A 12,446-nucleotide genomic window follows, 5' to 3' on the forward strand; every position below is an offset into this window, starting at 1 on the left:
ATAATGCTATTTGGTAACAGCAGAAGAGAAAGTCAAACACAAATACAAATAGACGGAATAGAAATTGAAAGAGCAAATGAAACCAAATTTCTAGGTGTAATGATTGATGATAAATTTAACTGGAAATCTCATGTAAAAAGTATACAACGTAAAGTAGCAATAAACACGTCAATAGTGAATAAAGCAAAACATGTTCTAGACCAAAAATCACTTCATATTCTCTACTGCTCGATAGTGTTACTATATCTGAGTTATTGTGTAGAAATATGGGGAAATAACTACAAAAGTACACTTCATTCATTAACGGTGTTACAAAAAAGATCAGTTAGGATAATACATAATGTTGGATATAGAGAACATATAAACCCGTTATTTATTGAATCAAAGATACTGAAATTCCACAACATAGTGAATTTGCAAACAGCTAAAATTATACACAAAGCAAACTGTAACCTGCTACTCAAGAATATATAACAATTCTTCTCAAAAAAAGAGGACAAATAAAATCTTAGAGAAAAATGTAATTTAAAACATTTGTATGGACGTACAACACTTAAAGGCCTACTGAAACCCACTACTACCGACCACGCAGTCTGATAGTTTATATATCAATGATGAAATCTTAACATTGCAACACATGCCAATACGGCCGGGTTAGCTTACTAAAGTGCAATTTTAAATTTTGCGCGAAATATCCTGCTGAAAACGTTTCGGTATGATGACACTGGCGCGTGACGTCACGGATTGTGGAGGACATTTTGGGACAGCATGGTGGCCAGCTATTAAGTCGTCTGTTTTCATCGCAAAATTCCACAGTATTCTGGACATCTGTGTTGGTGAATCTTTTGCAATTTGTTCAATGAACAATGGAGACAGCAAAGAAGAAAGCTGTAGGTGGGAAGCGGTGTATTGCGGCAGGTGTTGTGCCGGATAACGCACCCCCGCCGTAGAATGCACCCCCTGACTGTTGTGCGGGATAACACAGCCGGTGTTTCATTGTTTACATTCCCGAAAGATGACAGTCAAGCTTTACCATTGGCCTGTGGAGAACTGGGACAACAGAGACTCTTACCAGGAGGACTTTGAGTTGGATACGCAGACGCGGTACCGTGAGTACGCATGGAGCAGCGGCTTCCAAACATTTGATCGCTTGCCCGTACGTGCGTGCCGCTATGTGCATGTCACGTACGTAACTTTGGGGACTTTGGGGAAATATATGTGCTGTATGAACTTTGGGGAGGTGAACGGTACTTTGGGCTGTGGGATTGAGTGTGTTGTGCAGGTGTTGAGTTGTATTGGCGGGTTATATGGACGGGAAGGGGGGAGGTGTTTGTTATGCGGGATTAATTTGTGGCATATTAAATATAAACTTGGTTGTGTTGTGGCTAATAGAGTATATATATGTCTTGTGTTTATTTACTGTTTTAGTCATTCCCAGCTGAATATCAGGTCCCACCCGCCTCTCACAGCATCTTCCCTATCTGAATCGCTCCCACTGCCCTCTAATCCTTCACTCTCACTTTCCTCATCCACGAATCTTTCATCCTCGCTCAAATTAATGGGGAAATCGTCGCTTTCTCGGTCCGAATCGCTCTCGCTGCTGGTGGCCATGATTGTAAACAATGTGCAGATGTGAGGAGCTCCACAACCTGTGACGTCACGCTACTTGTCTGCTACTTCCGGTACAGGCAAGGCTTTTTTATCAGCGACCAAAAATTGCGAACTTTATCGTCGATGTTCTCTACTAAATCCTTTCAGCAAAAATATGGCAATATCGCGAAATGATCAAGTATGACACATAGAATGGACCTGCTATCCCCGTTTGAATAAGAAAATCACATTTCAGTAGGCCTTTAAGACCTTCAGTACATCTGTATGTGGAATTAAATTATGGAATGGATTAAACAAAGCAATCAAACAATGTACTAATATGATCCACTTCAAGAAACTCTTCAAACTTAAAGTGTTTACAAAGTACAAAGAAGAAGAACCATGATAAACATTCTGAATTTATTTAATCCACCCATTCATTCATTCTCAAAATAATCTTACTCATCTGAAATATAACTTACTTCACCAATCATTATTTATTTATTTATTTTTATTGTGATTACATAAGTGCATTGTGAATACATTGAGAACAGGAAGTGAACTAAAGTTTTAGCAACTGTTATGTAAAAGAAAAGGGGTGGTATTAAATAAGCTCTGCTTCTTCCTACTCCTTTTTGAACATGTTGAAAAGAGAAACTGGAAATTGTGATGTATCATGTTGTATGCTTGCATGTTCGAAAATAAACTCAAACTCAAGGGTAAGGATGGAAAGGATAATGCACACAAGGGCACAAAAAGAGGGCGTAAACAAAAGGTAAAAAGCAAGAAAAGTTGAGAATAATACCTAAAATAAAATGAAGGAAGTCAAAGGAGCTACTGTGACTGTTGTTTGAATCACGACAGAGGTTGCCTACAGCCGCAGCTATTAATTGGAGCACTTTGGCTAACTCGTGCTGTATGTACTTGTGCGTTTCCAGCCCGAGTGGTATCTCACGCAGGTGCTGATGTGGATCGGGAACAGCACCGCCTTCATGGAGGAAAAGATCCAACCTGTCCTGGAGCGAGCCGGTGCCAGCATCAACGCCAGGGTGCGTCTGCAAGTCTCACTTTACCAACGTGTGAGAACGCCTTTGTTCATTGATGTCCACACGCAGGTGGAGCTGTGCCGGGGTCTGCTGTCTTTGGTCCAGGAGAAGGTGGCGGCCGACGTGTCCCGCCTGCTCTACGACGACACGCTCTTCTGCCACCTGGTGGAGGAGGTGCTGCAGTTCGAGAAGGAGCTGCGAGGAAACCACTCCTTCCCCGCCTCGCTTCCCGGCCTGCTCCACCTCCTGCTGGAGGACGCCGTCCTTCAGAAGTGGCTGACCGTGGAGAAGAAGAGTATGTGGGCAGAATGTGGTCTGAAAGCTGTGGCTTGTAACCATGGGTGTACCGCTAATGTGTGCAGTGGCGCTGGAGAAGGTGGACGCTATGCTGTCGGCCGAGGGCGCCTGGAGCTCCCAGTACAAAGACATCCGGGACATGGACGAGCTGAAATCCCCGGATTGTGCCGAGACCTTCATGACTCTGCTGCAGGTCATCACGGGTAAGACCGACCCCCGTGTGAGTGATGCTTGACACTTTGAATCAGATGCACCTTTTTCATTTTCCCAGATCGCTACCAGCCTCTACCTTGTGCTTCTGCACAGCTCAAGTTCCTGGAACTGCAGAGAGAACTGGTGGATGACTTCCGTATACGCCTCACCCAGGTCAGACTACACTCATCCTCTTCCACTTGCATGGAGTCACACTCCTTTTCACCCAGGGCCACATCGCAGTCATGGCTGCTCTCACAGGGCCGAAATAACAGTCACTATGAATATTATCCATCCATCCATCTTCTTCCGCTTATCCGAGGTCGGGTCGCGGGGGCAGCAGCCTAAGCAGGGAAGCCCAGACTTCCCTCTCCCCAGCCACTTCGTCAAGCTCCTCCCGGGGGATCCCGAGGCGTTCCCAGGCCAGCCGGGAGAGATAGTCTTCCCAACGTGTTCTGGGTCTTCCCCGTGGCCTCCTACCGGTCGGACGTGCCCGAAACACCTCCCTAGAGAGGCGTTCGGGTGGCATCCTGACCAGATGCCCGAACCACCTCATCTGGCTCCTCTCGATGTGGAGGAGCAGCGGCTTTACTTTGAGCTTCCCCCGGATGACAGAGCTTCTCACCCTATCTCTAAGGGAGAGCCCCGCCACCCGGCGGAGGAAACTCATTTCGGCCGCTTGTACCCGTGATCTTGTCCTTTCGGTCATAACCCAAAGCTCATGACCATAGGTGAGGATGGGAACGTATATCGACCGGTAAATCGAGAGCTTTGCCTTCCGGCTCAGCTCCTTCTTCACCACAACGGATCGATACAGCGTCCGCATTACTGGAGTATTATTATGTATAATAATATAATTATAAATAAATGATAAATGGGTTATACTTGTATAGCGCTTTTCTACCTTCAAGGTACTCAAAGCGCTTAGACAGTATTTCCACATTCATCCATTCACACACCCATTCACACACTGATGGCGGGAGCTGCCATGCAAGGCGCTAACCAGCAGCCATCAGGAGCAAGGGTGAAGTGTCTTGCCCAAGGACACAACGGACGTGACTAGGATGGTAGAAGGTGGGGATTGAACCCCAGTAACCAGCAACCCTCCGATTGCTGGCACGGCCACTCTAAACTATTTTAAATTAAACATGAAATAACACACTTAAGTCACATTTAAACTCTTTTAATCCAATTGAGCACAGGTGTCAAATTCAAGGCCACATTGTTTTATGTGGCCCGTGAAAGATAAGATGTGTCAATAAATAAAGTTATTTTTTACTAAGTGTATTTGTTTGCATATTTTTACAACCTTAACATGATATATTGTTCTTCTATAGACTATTATGTATATTTGTTAGCAGAAATAAAAAGAGTTGAATCTCTGCTTGTCACGCTGACTTAAGACAGTCACTCTTCTTATACTGAGTACAATCATGCTGCCTGAGGCTGAGCCAATCAGTGGCCAGGACACTGAACAGTGACTGCTGTGGCCAATCACACTGTAGTATTGATGCTTTTACATCATTCAGCCATGTTTATGCTTGAAAATGCTGTAAAAAAGACGCGGCGAGGGACGACTCCACATCGCTTTTTGTCCTGTTTTGTCTTTAAACGCAATCTTTTTCCCAACTAATATTTACTCCTTTGTCAGACATCTGTCTCCAAATGCTCAATGGTAACATCCTGCAGGTGGTGTGTCCTTTACGGAGTGCCTTGTTTCCTCTCCTAGGTGATGAAGGAGGAGTCACGCTGCCCGCTCAGTCCTCGCTATTGCGCAATACTGAACGCGGCCAACTACATTTCCAGCATCCTGACAGACTGGGGAGACAACGTGGTGTGTTCACGCTCCATACCACCTCTAGTCATGTACAGTAGAGAGAAGGCAACAAGAGAAGTACCGTATTTTTCCGACTATAAGGCACACTTTAAATCCTTTCATTTTCTCAAAAAAATCGACAGTGCGCCTTATAACTTAGACTTAGACAAACTTTAATGATCCACAAGGGAAATTGTTCAACACAGTAGCTCAGTCCGGCATAATTCTGGTTGTGCCTACCGACCTCGAAGCAATTTAGTTTGGTACATGGTGTAATGACAAGTGTGACCAGTAGATGGCAGTCACACATAAGAGATACGTGTAGACTGCAATATGATGGCAGTAAACAACACCAACACGTTAAATGTTCCATTGAAAATAAAGAACATTACACACGGCACTCAAAAATCTGTCAAAATGTTTTAGTACGACCGCTTGATGGATTGTCGGCCCATTACGGCTACCGTAGTCAGAGATACAAGTATTATTATGGTGTGTGTATAAGGACCACAAAATAGCAGACATAATCTGGCGTTTTGTTTCGCAATATTATGCAAAAGCAACTTTTTTTTTTTTACCTTCTGGTACCTGCTGATGTGTATTTGAGATCTGCATAAGTCCTGAAAATTTGCGCACGTCCACCACTGTAGTCCGTGCCGACACCGTAGTCGATAATCTTCTTTTTCACTATCTTCTTGTTATGGGGCATTCATCCTCCATTGTTGCCATTTCTAATATAAAGTAGCATAAAGTTCTAACTTATATCTCGCCATGGAAGCGCTAAAAACTACCAGTGTAGTGAGTTTACATTATTCACCCAAGGAACTTGGGTTTTTCACGGGACACATTTCCGTCGGATGAGGAGATGCTGCTCCGTTATTGATTGAAGTAAAGTCTGAATGTCATTAAAACAGTTAGCTCCATCTTCTGACACTTCTTCCACTCCCGTCCTTGCACGCTACACCGCTACAACAAAGACGACGTGGAGAAGACTCTGTCGAAGGTGAGCCACGTAAATAAGACCGGCCACAAAACGGCGCATCCGGAAGCGACTGTCAGAAAGCGGCTTGAAGATGATCTGTAAAACATCATCTATGCAACATTTTGACCAAAGAACCACCATCACATGTTATGTAGACCAGTGGTCCCCAACCTTTTTGTAACTGCGGACCGGTCAACGCTTGAACATTTGTCCCACGGACCGGGGGGGTAATTTTATCTATATTGATGTATAATATAGGAACCATAAATATTAATAACAGAAAGAAAAAACCCTTTTGTGCGATGAGTGTGAATGAGTGTAAATGGGGAGGAAAGTTTTTTGGGTTGGTGTACTAATTGTAAGTGTATCTTGTGTTTTTTATGTTGATTTAATTAAAAAAAAAAAAAAATATATATATATATATATATATATATATATATATATACAGTTAGGTCCATATACAGTTAGGTCCATAAATATTTGGACATTGACACAATTTTCAGTATTCCAGCACTGTACAACACCACAATGGATTTGAAATGAAGCAATCAAGATCTGCTTTAAGTGCAGACTTTGAGCTTTAATTTGAGGGTATTTACATCCAAATCAGGTGAACGGTGTAGGAATTACAACCCATTTTATAAGTGCCTTCCACTTTTTAAGGGACCAAAAGTAATTGGACAAACTAATATAATCATAAATAAAATTGTCATTTTTCAATACTTTGTTGTAAATCCTTTGCCGTCAATGACAGCCTAAAGTGTGGAACACAGACATCACCAGACGCTGGGTTTGGTCCCTTGTGATGCTTTGCCAGGCCTCTGCTGCAGCTGTCTTCACTTCCTGCTTGTTCTTTGGGCATTTTCCCTTCAGTTTTGTCTTCAGCAAGGGAAATTCATTCTCAATTGGATTCAGGTCAGGTGATTGACTTGGCCATTGCAGGACATTCCACTTCTTTGCCTTAAAAAACTATTTGGTTGCTTTCGCAGTATGCTTGGGGTCATTGACCATCTGCATTGTGAAGCGCCGTCCAATGACTTTTGAAGCATTTGGCTGAATATGAGCAGATAATATTGCCCCAAACACTTCAGAATTCATTCTGCTGCTTTTGTCAGCTGTCACATCATCAATAAATATAAGAGATCAAGATCCACTGGCAGCCATGCATGCCACTACCACCACCATGCTTCACTGATGAGGTGCTATGCTTTGGATCTTGAGCAGTTCCTTCCCTCCGCCATACTCTTCTCTTTCCATCATTCTGCTACAAGTTGATCTTGGTCTCATCTGTCCATAAGATGTTGTTCCAGAACTGCACAGGCTCTTTTAGATGTTTCTTGGCAAACTCTAGTCTGGCCTTCCTGTTTTTGAGGCTCACCGATGGTTTACACCTTGTGATGAACCCTCTGTATTTCCTCTGATGAAGTCTTCTCTTAATTGTTGACTTGGACACAGATACACGTACCTCCTGGAGACTTTTCTTCATCTGGCCAACTGTTGTGAAGGGCTTTTTCTTGACAAGGGAAAGGATTTTTCTGTCATCCACCACACTTGTTTTCCGTGGTCTTCCAGGTCTTTTGGTGTTGCTGAGCTCACCAGTGTGTTCTCTCTTTTTAAGAATGTACCAAACAGTTGATTTGGCCACACCTAATGTTTTTGCTATCTATCTGATGGCTTTGTTTTGATTTTTCAGCCTAATGATGGCTTGCTTCACTGATAGTGACAGCTCTTTGGACATCATATTAAGAGATTACCTCCCCAGATTCCAAATGAATACACCACACTTGAAATGCCATCTAGGCCTTTTATCTGCTCTTTGTAAATGAAATAAATGAAAAAAAACAAGGGAATAACACAAACGTGGCCATGGAACAGCTGAGTAGCCAATTGTCCAATTACTTTTGGTCCCTTAAAAAGTAGAAGGCACATATAAAATGTGTTGTAATTCCTACACCGTTCACCTGATTTGGATGTAAATACCCTCAAATTAAAGCTCAAAGTCTGCACTTAAAGCACATCTTGATTGTTTCATTTCAAATCCATTGTGGTGTTGTACAGAGCTGGAATACTGAAAATTGTGTCAATGTCCAAATATTTATGGACCTAACTGTATATTTGGACATTGACACAATTTTCAGTATTCCAGCTCTGTACAACACCATAATGGATTTGAAATGAAACAATCAACATGTGCTTTAAGTGTATTTACATCCAAATCAGGTGAACGGTGTAGGAATTACAACACATTTTATATGTGCCTTCCACCTTTTAAGGGACCAAAAGTAATTGGACAAACTAACATAATCATAAATCAAATTGTCACTTTCTAATACTTTGTTGCAAATCCTTTGCAGTCAATGACAGCCTGAAGTGTGGACGCCATAGACATCACCAGACGCTGGGTTTGGTCCCTGGTGATGCTCTGCCAGGCCTCTGTTGCGGCTGTCTTCACTTCCTGCTTGTTCTTTGGGCATTTTCCCTTCAGTTTTGTCTTCAGCAAGTGAAATTCATGCTCAATTGGATTCAGGTCAGGTGATTGACTTGGCCATTGCAGAACATTCCACTTCTTTGCCTTAAAAAACTCTTTGGTTTCTTTCGCAGTATGCTTTGGGTCATTGTCCATCTGCACTGTGAAGCACCGTCCAATGAGTTTTGAAGCTTTAGGCTGAATATGAGCAGATACTATTGCCTCAAACACTTCAGAATTTATTCTGCTGCTGTTGTCAGCTGTCACATCATCAAGAAATATAAGAGATCCAGTTCCACTGACAGCCATGCATGCCACTACCACCACCATGCTTCACTGATGAGGTGCTATGCTTTGGATCTTGAGCAGTTCCTTGCCTTCTCCATACTCTTCTCTTTCCGTCATTTTGGTACAAGTTGATCTTTGTCTCATCTGTTTTTGAGGCTCACCAATGGTTTACACCTTGTGATGAAGCCTCTGGTGAAGTCTTCTCTTCATTGTTGACTTGGACACAAATACACCTACCTCCTGGAGAGATTTCTTTATCTTGGCCAACTGTTGTGAGGGTTTTTTTCTTGACAAGGGAAGGTATTTGTCTGTCATCCACCACACTTGTTTTCCGTGGTCTTCCAGGTTTTTTGGTGTTAATGAGCTCAGCAGTGTGTTCTCTCTTTTTAAGAATGTACCAAACAGTTGATTTGGCCACACTTCATGTTTTTGCTATCTATCTGATGGCTTTGTTTTGATTTTTCAGCCTAATGATGGCTTTCTTCACTGATAGTGACAGCTCTTTAGACTTCATATTGAGAGATGACCTCCCTAGATTCCAAATGAATATACCACACTTGAAATGACATCTAGGCCTTTTATCTGCTCTTTGTAAATGAAATAAATGAAAAAAAACAAGGGAATAACACAAACGTGGCCACAGAACAGCTGAGTAGCCAATTGTCCAATTACTTTTGGTCCCTTAAAAGGTGGAAGGCACATATAAAATGTGTTGTAATTCCTACACCGTTCACCTGATTTGGATGTAAATACCATCAAATTAAAGCTCAAAGTCTGCACTTAAAGCACATCTTGATTGTTTCATTTCAAATCCATTGTGGTGTTGTACAGAGCTGGAATACTGAAAATTGTGTCAATGTCCAAATATTTATGGACCTAACTGTATATATATATAATTTTATTATTTTTATTTTTTTATTCTTGTGCGGTACCAATCGATCCACGGACCGGTACCGGGCCGTGGCCCGGTGGTTGGGGACCACTGATGTAGACCACAAAGAAATGTTTTAAATGTAGAAAAAAATCATAATAATATGACTCCTTTAATGCGCCTTATAATCTGGTGCGCTTTTTTGTATGGAAAAAGTCAAGTGAAGTGAATTATATTTATATAGCGCTTTTCTCTAGTGACTCAAAGCGCTTTTACATAGTGAAACCCAATATCTAAGTTACATTTAAACCAGTGTGGGTGGCACTGGGAGCAGGTGGGTAAAGTGTCTTGCCCAAGGACGCAACGGCAGTGGCTTGGATGGCGGAAGCGGCGATCGAACCTGGAACCCTCAAATTGCTGGCACGCCCACATAAAAAAAGACCTGAAAAGACCCGCTCATCGGCAGTGCGCCTTATAATCTGGTGCGCCCTATGGTCCAGAAAATACGGTATCTCACGTGTAGAGCAGATACAATATGTCCTGAGTTGGAAGAAAGAAATAATAATAATAATTTAAAAGAAAAACTCTCCCTATTCTTAACACAAAATGATAATATACCATATTTCGTTTCAATAATGAATAATTACAAAATAATGTAATCAATTTTATTTATGTACAAAAACTAGTTGTTAAAGGCCTACTGAAACAAACTATTACCGACCACGCAGTCTGGTAGTTTATATATCAATGATGAAATCTTAACATTACAACACATGCCAATACGGCCGGGTTAGCTTACTAAAGTGCAATTTTAAATTTTGCGCAAAATATCCTGCTGAAAACGTCTCGGTATGATGACGTCAGCGCGTGACGTCACGGATTGTAGAGGACATTTTGGGACAGCATGGTGGCCAGCCATTAAATCTTCGGTTTCATCGCAAAATTCCACAGTATTCTGGACATCTGTGTTGGTGAATCTTTTGCAATTTGTTCAATGAACAATGGAGACAGCAAAGAAGAAAGCTGTAGGTGGGAAGCGGTGTATTGCGGCCGACTGTAGCAACACAAACAAAGCCGGTGTTTCATTGTTTATATTCCCGGAAGATGACAGTCAAGCTTTAACATTGGCCTGTGGAGAACTGGGACAACAGAGACTCTTACCAGGAGGACTTTGAGTTGGATACGCAGAGGCGGTACCGTGAGTTCGTATGCAGCTGCGGCTTCCAAACATTTGATCGCTTGCCCGTACGTGCGTGCCGCTATGTGCATGTCACGTACGTAACTTTGGGGACTTTGGGGACATATATGTGCTGTACGAACTTTGGGGAGGTGAACGGTACTTTGGGCTGTGGGATTGAGTGTGTTGTGCAGGTGTTTGAGTTGTATTGGCGGGTTATATGGACGGGAGGGGGGAGGTGTTTGTTATGCGGGATTAATTTTTGGCATATTAAATATAAGCCTGGTTGTGTTGTGGCTAATAGAGTATATATATGTCTTGTGTTTATTTACTGTTTTAGTCATTCCCAGCTGAATATCAGGTCCCACCCGCCTCTCACAGCATCTTCCCTATCTGAATCGCTCCCACTGTCCTCTAGTCCTTCACTCTCACTTTCCTCATCCACAAATCTTTCATCCTCGCTCAAATTAATGGGGAAATCGTCGCTTTCTCGGTCCGAATCGCTCTCGCTGCTGGTGGCCATGATTGTAAACAATGTGCGGATGTGAGGAGCTCCACAACCTGTGACGTCACGCGCATATCGTCTGCTACTTCCGGTACAGGCAAGGCTTTTTTTATCAGCGACCAAAAGTTGCGAACGTTATCGTCGATGTTCTCTACTAAATCCTTTCAGCAAAAATATGGCAATATCGCGAAATGATCAAGTATGACACATAGAATGGACCTGCTATCCCCGTTTAAATAAGAAAATCGCATTTCAGTAGGCCTTTAAATGCCTGTTTATTAGGGGTGTCAAAACAATTTATTTTGAAATTAATCACGTTTCTTATTTGTAACATTTCTTAATTGATAAAAAAAAAAAAATCAAAAATAAATTTTCTTTTTTACGTGTTTATTTATTTATACTTATTCATTTAAATCTGTCCTTTCCAGCCACTCAGACAAATCATATAGTTGATGTAGATGATCTATGTCTGCTGTACACATTTACTTTAGAAGAGAGAAGTGTTGGATACTTCTACTGTTGCCTCATTTGTATTTCCATCCATCCATTTTCTACCGCTTGTCCCTTTCGGGGTCGCGTGAGGGGTGCTGGAGCCTATCTCAGCTGCATTCGAGCGGAAGGCGGGGTACACCCTGGACAAGTCGCCACCTCATCGCAGGGTCAACATAGATAGACAGACAACATTCTCACTCACATTCCAATTTAGTGTTGCCAATGAACCTGTCCCCAGGTGCATGTCTGATTTGTGTTTGACTTTATTAAATGTTTGGTGGAATTTTATTCATCAAAACCAGTTTTATTTGAAGTAATATAGAAATTGATCAGAGATGTTTTATCTATTTTGTGGAGGAACGTAGTTCATCATAGAACTGGCACCCAATGTTTATATACAAGTATTGATTTTGAATTGAGAATCGATTCTGAATCGAGTTGTTACCCCCAAGAATCAAATCTAATCGTGTGTTGCTCAAAGATTCTCAGCTCTACTGTGAATCTACATTTTATTTACTTTTACAATTAACCAGAAATACTTAATTAATGATATGTATCCTGTGTATGCATTGTTTATATTTCATATAAAAGCATACATATTTAGAGCATCAGATTAATCACACTTTAATTCAGATTAATCCTGATTAATCACTGGTTATTAGTATAATTCAAATGAACTTAAAAAACAATATTTGGATATAATTGCAATGTTATTGTCAGGAA

General features: G+C 41.8%; 1 protein-coding gene across 1 annotated transcript in view; it reads left to right on the forward strand.

Annotated features, from left to right (window-relative positions):
* The window catches only part of rint1 (RAD50 interactor 1), a 48,046-nt gene that overhangs the window by 18,817 nt on the left and 16,783 nt on the right, over positions 1 to 12,446 (forward strand). The window contains exons 7-11 of the mRNA XM_061961239.1: positions 2,529 to 2,639; positions 2,706 to 2,931; positions 2,999 to 3,136; positions 3,205 to 3,299; positions 4,855 to 4,959. Coding sequence (XP_061817223.1) covers positions 2,529 to 2,639; positions 2,706 to 2,931; positions 2,999 to 3,136; positions 3,205 to 3,299; positions 4,855 to 4,959 — 675 coding nt within the window. The remainder of the gene's footprint in view (positions 1 to 2,528; positions 2,640 to 2,705; positions 2,932 to 2,998; positions 3,137 to 3,204; positions 3,300 to 4,854; positions 4,960 to 12,446) is intronic.

Source organism: Nerophis lumbriciformis, linkage group LG05 (assembly GCF_033978685.3).
Source record: "Nerophis lumbriciformis linkage group LG05, RoL_Nlum_v2.1, whole genome shotgun sequence".
NCBI lineage: Eukaryota > Metazoa > Chordata > Actinopteri > Syngnathiformes > Syngnathidae > Nerophis > Nerophis lumbriciformis.